This window comes from Mus pahari, chromosome 6 (genome assembly GCF_900095145.1).
Source record: "Mus pahari chromosome 6, PAHARI_EIJ_v1.1, whole genome shotgun sequence".
Lineage (NCBI taxonomy): Eukaryota > Metazoa > Chordata > Mammalia > Rodentia > Muridae > Mus > Mus pahari.
In genome coordinates, this window is record NC_034595.1 from 46,151,018 (window position 1) to 46,158,856 (window position 7,839).

Sequence of the window (7,839 nt, forward strand, 5' to 3'; positions counted from 1 at the left end):
CCTGCCTCTGCTTCCCAAGTGCTGGGATTAAAGGCTTGTGCCACCACTGCCCAGCATGAATTTCTGTTCTTGTCTTCAAAGTTACACATTGTTTTCTCTGGAGCACTGACCTTCTCAGTTGTTCAATTATATTGTAAGAGATCAATATTTTTCTGGGTGTTCAGTACTATGTCCTATATTTCTCCCTAACCCTTCCTTCTCTCCCTCTCCATCATGCAATTTTAAAATGTTCTGCATTCAAAGTGCAAATATGCTGTCTAAGACAAGAAGTTTATTATGTATCTTAAGAAAATGCACATTAAATATGCTCCATTCTGAAATAAAGTGTAGTGCTGTTCACTGTGCATTAGTTATTAACAGTCATAAATATATACTAAGTAGGATGTCCTTCAGAAGAAATATATAAAATAAATTATATATTGGTCAAGTAACTAAAATGTTGTGACCAGAAGTTCTAAAAACCTAAAACTAGTTCTATGAAAGTGTAGAATTTTAATTGTTGCCTTAAATTCTTGTACATCAGACAGTCAGCGTCTGCAGCTGGATCTACAGAAAATGGAACTTCTGGAAAGTAAGATGACAGAAGAGCAACAGTCTCTGAAAAACAAAATTAAGCAAATGACTGCTGACCTGGAGACATACAGTGACCTGGCAGCTTTAAAATCATCAGCTGAAGAAAAGAAAAAGGTAAACGTTTAACAAAACCTTTAAAAATTATCACTCAAATATTTCCTTCTTTTTCTCTCCTCTCCTCTCCCTCCCTTCTCTTTTCCTCCTCCTCTCCTCCTCTTCCTCCTCTTCCTCTTCCTCCTCCCTCCTCCTCCTCCTCCTTCTTATTTTAAGACAGGCCCTTGCGCATCTGGTCTTCTGCCTCATCTCTGAATCCTGGGGTTATAGGGTTATGCAGCTACTATGCATGGCTTACTTGGAGACAAACTAGAACCTCATATGCTAGATAAGTCCCCTACCAAGCAAGCTGCAGCCCCCAGTTGTTTTTCCTTGATTAACCTTAATTCATATGTACTCTATATGACTTACTACTTTTAGTATTTTGTTTGACATACAAGCTAAAAAGGAGTAATAAAATTTGTTATATGTATAGTTGGAATTTAAAGAGACATAGAGGTTTTAAGAAAAGGCAAAAATTTAAAGGCAAAGTTTAAGTTGCTCCCTGATACAGAGCATTGTAACCTGTGACCTTTGCCAAGTCCTGATGTGGGTGATAGGTCTTCTCTGCAGACTCGTTAGTGTCTCTCAATTCTATTTTGAAATGTAATTCTAAACTTTTGGGAGTCAGTACAGACATCGAAGTATTTATTGTATTATTAATATAGTTACTTTTATACAGCTTATTATTCAAAAGAATTTTTGTAAATAAGTCTTAAAGTGATTAAAGTCTGGTAGAACTTTACAAAACAAAACTATTAAAATTTCTAAGCCAAATGTGGTTTCAATGTTGACTTTCTAGACATTTGTTATAGCTTCTGTTTGGCTCTATCTAGAAATTGCATCAAGAAAAAACAGTATTATCAACCCACAGAAATGCCTTTAAGAAAATAATGGAGAAGCTGACCTCAGATTATGAGACCCTTAAAATGCAACTTCAAGACAATGAGACACATGCTCAGGTAAGGGCACTCAGAGCTGACTTGGAAATCCACTCTGTGCTTTATGTTGTCTGTCTTGTTCTCAGTCTGTGGTTTTTACTTCAAACAGCTTTCTTCTTGATCTTGTTTCATTTTGGTTTCAGACTTGCCTTGTAAGCCTTCCTACGTTTTGGGAGTTGAAAGAGTGAGGCTCTGTGCTTTAGTATGTGTTGGTTTGTCTTAGCCCTTAGTAGCCCTGCACGAAGACCGGTCTTACAGGACGGACGCTCCTGGCGTGGCTGTTATGCTTCCCTAGGGGATTGCTTTGAAACTGACTAAAAGTAAACAGAAGCTTCTAAATCCTATTGAAACCCCACAGAAACCAAAAATAACATAGACTCCAATGACAGACAGAACTCTTGTCATTGTGAAATGAGTAACACACAATGTACATGGCACACACATATACTCTTTCATGTGCACACACATACATGCATAAAGGCATACATGCCCTGGGTGTTTCGCTTGGGACTTCCTGTTGCAGTTTCCCGTTTATTTTTGCACTTCAGTTCTTCATACCTGTCCATGGGGCTTTCTCACACCTTTCCTTCCCCTCCCCACTGAAGCTCTTCTTTCCACCAATCCCTGTCCCACTTTCATATATTTTTATGTACGCACTGAGTTTAAGATTGCTTGCATGAGAACATTATTTAATAAAGCATGGGCAATTTGATATTTTTTTGAAAATAATTTTTTTCCATACAGTGCACTTTGATCATAGTTTCCGCTCCCTCATCTCCTCCAGATCCTCCCACTTCCCCACCCACCCAGCTCCACATCTTTCTCAAACAGGCAAGTAAATCAAACAAACCAAAATAAAATAAACAGGAAAAAAAAAAGAAAAAGCATAAGGAACTCTTATGCATGTATAAAACACACACATACACACAAAATTGGAAAACTATATATAAGCAAAAGACCAATACGATAAAAAAAAATGCTCAAACTGAGCATTATGACACAAAAACTACCATCTAGCAAAAGTAGATGGCCAAGACCCTAAAAACTCTCCAAAAATTTTCAGTTTGTTGGGTCTTGGCCATCTACTTTGGTCCTGATGTTAAGTGTGGTTTGTATACCCAGTGAGACTCCATTGGAAAAAACTAGTTTTTCCTTTGTAAGCTGTTGACACTTGGAAATAGCTTCTAAGTTAAGAATAGGGACTCATGTCTACATTTCCTATCCATACTGAGACCCCATCTGACTTGGACCTGTGTAGGCCCTGTGTGTGTTGCCACAGTGTCTGTGAGTTCATACACCTCAGTCCTCTTGTGTCTGGAAGGTACTGTTATTGCTTTGGTATCTTCCATCCCCACTGGCTCTTAAAATCTTTTTGGCCCCTCTTTCTCACAGGCATGGACAACGTATCAATGGCTCCACCACTGAGAAAATGACAGTCCTTTCTGCAGTACTCACTAAGTGTGTCCATATTCCCTAGTTAAGGGTGGGGCCTGGTGAACCCATATGGATGGGACCAGTCTTGTATATATAGCTATAGTACAGTGAGTACTATAAACATTCTTTTAAATGCTCATTACTTGAGTATAGTATAGTATAGTGAGCCAATGAGTCTGTTGTTTCGTTTCCAGAAAACATTGCTTTTCAGCACTCCTCCATGACCTCTGAATGTCCATTCTTTCCATTCCTTCCACAACCTGCCCTGAGCCTTGAGGAGATGGTTTGAGGCTTGTGACATAGATACAGTGTTGGGACTGAGCATGGTCCAGTCACTTGTTCTCCTCACTTTGTCCATTTGTAAGTCTTTGCACTTACTGCATCTCCAGGTCAAAAAAGAAGCTTTTCTAATGAATGTTAAGAAAAGCACTAATCTCAGAGTACAATTGTCATTGTCTGTCTATCTATGTATCTATCTATGTATCTATCTATGTATCTATCATCTATCTATCTATCTATCTATCTATCTATCTATCCATCCATGCTTAGTGCATATGTGTGTATATGTATGCTACACTGTGCACTTGGAGATCATACATTTCTTTTTTAAAGATTTATATTATTTATATGAGTACACTGTAGCTGTCTTCAGACATACCAGAAGCGGGCATCAGATCCTATTACGGATTGATTATGGTCTTGTCTAATCACCTGCCACTTAAAATTCTGAATTATGAAATTCTCCAATTTACATAGCAGTATGATCAAGGTATAACAACCAAAATCAGGTCATGTTATTTCCTATACCCAGAAATGAACGTTTCTAACACATTGGTATATATTGGCATATATAGGCTGTTCATCTATTAATCACCTCATATTTTCACAAAATAAAATAATTCTATTAAAAACAGTCATTAAAACATTTTCTTTAAAATTTAAACATCTTTAAAAATGTTTCAGATATCACATTGTATGGATGCACTATTTTAAAAAATAGTTTAGGGGGCTGGTGAGATGGTTCAGTAGGTAAGAGCACTGACTGCTGTTCTGAAGGCCCTAAGTTCAAATCCCAGCAACCACATGGTGGCTCACAACCACCTGTAATGAGATCTGATGCCCCCTTCTGGTGCATCTGAAGATAGCTACAGTGTCCTTATGTATAATAATAAATAAATCTTAAAAAAAAAAAGCTTATATTTCTACTGAAAAAAAAATAGTCTCACAAGAGTTTGCAATAACTAGAAATCACTAATTTATGTATCCTGTTTACCTGTCAGTTTGTCTTTACTTCACAATGTAAAAACCTAAAAATAAACTTGAAATTTACAACGTAAAAACTGTTTGAGTGGGAATGAGTGCTAGAGAAAAGCGTAAGAAGAGTTTGTGACTATATTACACTGTTTGAAGTGGGTCAGAGGGAAAAAGACAGCTTTTTTTTTTTAAACTGTTGACTTTCTTCTTCCACTGTATAAATAATGTAAGACACCATGCCAGACACCTTTGTTTAGTTGTTTTCTTTCTAAATCATTAACATAAACCACAATTTTAAATATATCTTTATTTTTATATTTTGCCAATATTGGCTACCTAATCAAGTCCTTGTCTTTAAATCTTAATGGTTTTCTTTAAATGTGTTCTTATATCTATAAATAAATAATTCCATGTGATATTATTTGAATAAGCTGTAGAGAGAAAAGATTTTCAAATTTGGCATTTACCTTATGGTGTCAAGGCAAGTCAGTAATAAGGACATACAATGTAAGAGGAATTTGACATGAGGTGATTCTTGTATCATTTGTATAGCACTTAAGAGGTTCATTGCCATATGAGAACAAAAAGGAAACATGTCTGGTACTTGACTTTGCAAAAGGTTATTAAAGATTTATTGCCAAAATGTGCTGACTGCTTCCTTAGGGGCCATCCTAACTTCCATGTCTTATTTGCAACAGATCTGATTTCATAAAGACTCAAGGACCATATATTTTCCACAGTTAACTATGATTCCATCCTGATATCTAAATTTATCTCTCTGGAGGAAACAATAGTAGATATGTTTGCCCTGAGAATAATGTTCATGAGAATAAGAAGAAACACTTTTTCTTGCTTCTTCAGTTACCACATTCTTTTAAATGCTCATTACTTAGAAATAGCCAGGGAGAACATTATTTAATGTTTCATTTTTCAGACAGTCCTTTGTTTAGGGAAAACTATGTGAATCTTAAAAAGCTAGAGTTACAAGGTTAATTAAATCAGAAAAACAGTTTAATTCTATAACAGTGAAATTGTCTTCTGAGGAAGCAACCATCAATATAATATCCACATTAGTTTCCTGTTGATGCAGGAATTATTGTAACAATGCCAGCTTTTTACAGACGCTCTTACAATCTTCACACTGCAGCTCTGCTCTTATCGCAACCTGGGAAACAAGACAGGAAACTTAGCACTAGAAATAAGGAAGTTTTCCCTATATGTTTGGACCTCTGGCAGTGTTAGAATATATATTACCTTTGCAGCATTAGATTTCCAGAATTCAGGGAGAGATTCCCATCCATCACCTCCCATTTTTCTTTTTTAAGTTACTTTAGGAACAGTCATAAATTGTCTGTTTATTGGCATATATTTTTACTATTTTGAAATTAAAATAAGTGTAGTAAAACCTTTTATAGAATTTAGCATTGTCCTAAATGTATATGCTGTTGAATGATTTAACCTAGGTTTCTTCTCTGGTGACCCTCACTTTATTTTAGAATGCAAGCAATTGTTAAGATTTAAAATTGGGTGTTTTTTCATACTCTCTCAAAGGGGGTATGTAATGGTTTTGAATATGAGAGTCAGTTAACATTCACCTTTTGTGTTTCTAGCTTACAAATTTGGAGAGGAAGTGGCAGCACCTGGAGCAAAATAATTTCGTAATGAAAGAATGTATCCTTTAAACTGACTTGACATGTCCTTCCCAAATGTTTAATGTGTACAGAACTCTGAGTTAATTATATGGGGGTCACAAAGACTAGCACCAGTTTCTGTTCTGTAACAGTGTTTACTCAGACTATTATTAGAGAACTGATTTTGAGAACTACCCAATATGGAGTATAAAGTCACCATATAGCATAGTGCTTAAGGGCATACATTATAGAGTTGGATGATCAAATTTTGAATGGTGATTCTGTCACTGGTTCTTTTGATCTGTTTAAGCCTTAATTTTATAATGTCTACAACAGTTCATATTCATAGAGTTTCTGAAAAAGTTTAGATATAGGTGTTAGTTGTTTATAATGCTACAACTTGTCTGTCTGTAGAACAAAGGGTGCTAACCAGTCAGGGTCATAAGAAATTTGACCTCTGAGTTCAATTATGTTATACATGATTCAACTGCATCTTATTCCTACCAAGTGAGAAACTGCATTGTAGAGTTACAACATCTGTCCAGAATTTGTTTCCTACGTGTTTCCTTTGACTTATTCCAGGACATCTGTCCTCAGAACAAGATAGTTATCACAGCTGTCTTTTAGGGTGTTGCTGAACTTTATCTCAGAGGCAGGACACACCCCAGCTTACTTCCAGATAGGATGCCATGGGAGCTCTATTCAAGTATTAGAACAACTCAGCTTAAAAGGCTGGCTGGTTATTCACTGGATGTTTAAAAGTCCAGCATTCTAGCTTTGTGCAACATAAATTACATGATTCTGAACTAGTGAAGTCTTGAGACTTGCTTGAAATTTTGGGTGACTGTATGGAGACTAGAGGTTTTCTGAATGTTAGTTGTTCTGAGAGTAGAATTAGATGGAGCAACCTGATATTAAAGAATCAGGAGCTGGGATGAGAGGGGGGAGGCTGTGATCAGGCTGTAAAGTGAATGAATAAATAATGAGGAAAAAAAATCAAAAGTGATTTTTTTAAAACAAGTTTTACTTTGCCATTTTGTGTCGATTTATGCTTTTCTAAAATACAGTTAAATCTAAAATTTATTCTAGTACTTTTTCTGTACTGTCTATATTCACTGTGACAAATACCCAAGTCTGCTTCAGTTCCTTTCTGAGTCACAGACTGCTGTTTTTACTGACATTGTTCCTCCTTAACTCTTGTAATTAGTCATAGCAACCAAGAGTCAAGAGAGTGATTACCAGCCAGTGATTAAAAATGTGATGAAGCAGATTGCAGAGTATAATAAAACCATCATGGATGCTCTACATAATGCCAGCAGAAGCTGAAACTGAGTCGACTGAATCTACAAGCATCCTCAAAGATGCTAAAAGTAAATTAGCTTCCCCTTGAAGAGTTAGACCCCAGCTTCTTGAATGCCCTGACTTTGTGATCTCCTTGAAGGAGAGATATCTTGTATAGTTAAATAATTCAATAAAATGTTTGCATATAACTCCTTTTCCTGTGTTGTTTGTGTTTGTAGTAAGCACAGCTGTCTATTCTCTTATTCTCTTACAGGTGACCCAGGTTCAGTTTACCAGCACCCATGGTGGCTGACAACATTTGTAACCTCAGTCCCAGGGGATTTGGCACCCTCTCTGGTCTCTGTGGGCACCGGGCATTCATGCAAGGAAAACGGTCATATACATAAGAATAAATAAATTAAAAATAAACAAAATTACTTATGTGCACTACCCAGCAAAAAAGAAAACTTGCTAATATTCTTGAGACCAGGAGCTGACCCCACACTGCCTCCCTGATGGATTAAAGTTCCTCTGCTAATTGCCCCTTGAAAATCTTTTTACCTTTGCCTAAAATTCTAATGAAAAACTGCACATAAACGATTAAGATATTAACTGCTAGAGTTGGCCACCTG

The 7,839-nt window shown here is 36.4% G+C and overlaps 1 protein-coding gene across 2 annotated transcripts in view; it reads left to right on the forward strand.

Moving 5' to 3' along the window:
• Positions 1-7,413, forward strand: part of Ift74 (intraflagellar transport 74) — a 78,106-nt gene extending 70,693 nt beyond the window's left edge. The window contains exons 17-20 of one of the 2 annotated variants that reach the window (XM_021199859.1): positions 524-687; positions 1,503-1,628; positions 5,906-5,966; positions 7,134-7,413. In XM_021199859.1, the coding sequence (XP_021055518.1) occupies positions 524-687; positions 1,503-1,628; positions 5,906-5,966; positions 7,134-7,252 (470 nt within the window). In that variant the 3' untranslated portion in view covers positions 7,253-7,413. The remainder of the gene's footprint in view (positions 1-523; positions 688-1,502; positions 1,629-5,905; positions 5,967-7,133) is intronic. The other variant, XM_029540182.1, reaches the window with a different exon arrangement.
• The last annotated feature ends 426 nt before the right edge of the window (positions 7,414-7,839 follow it).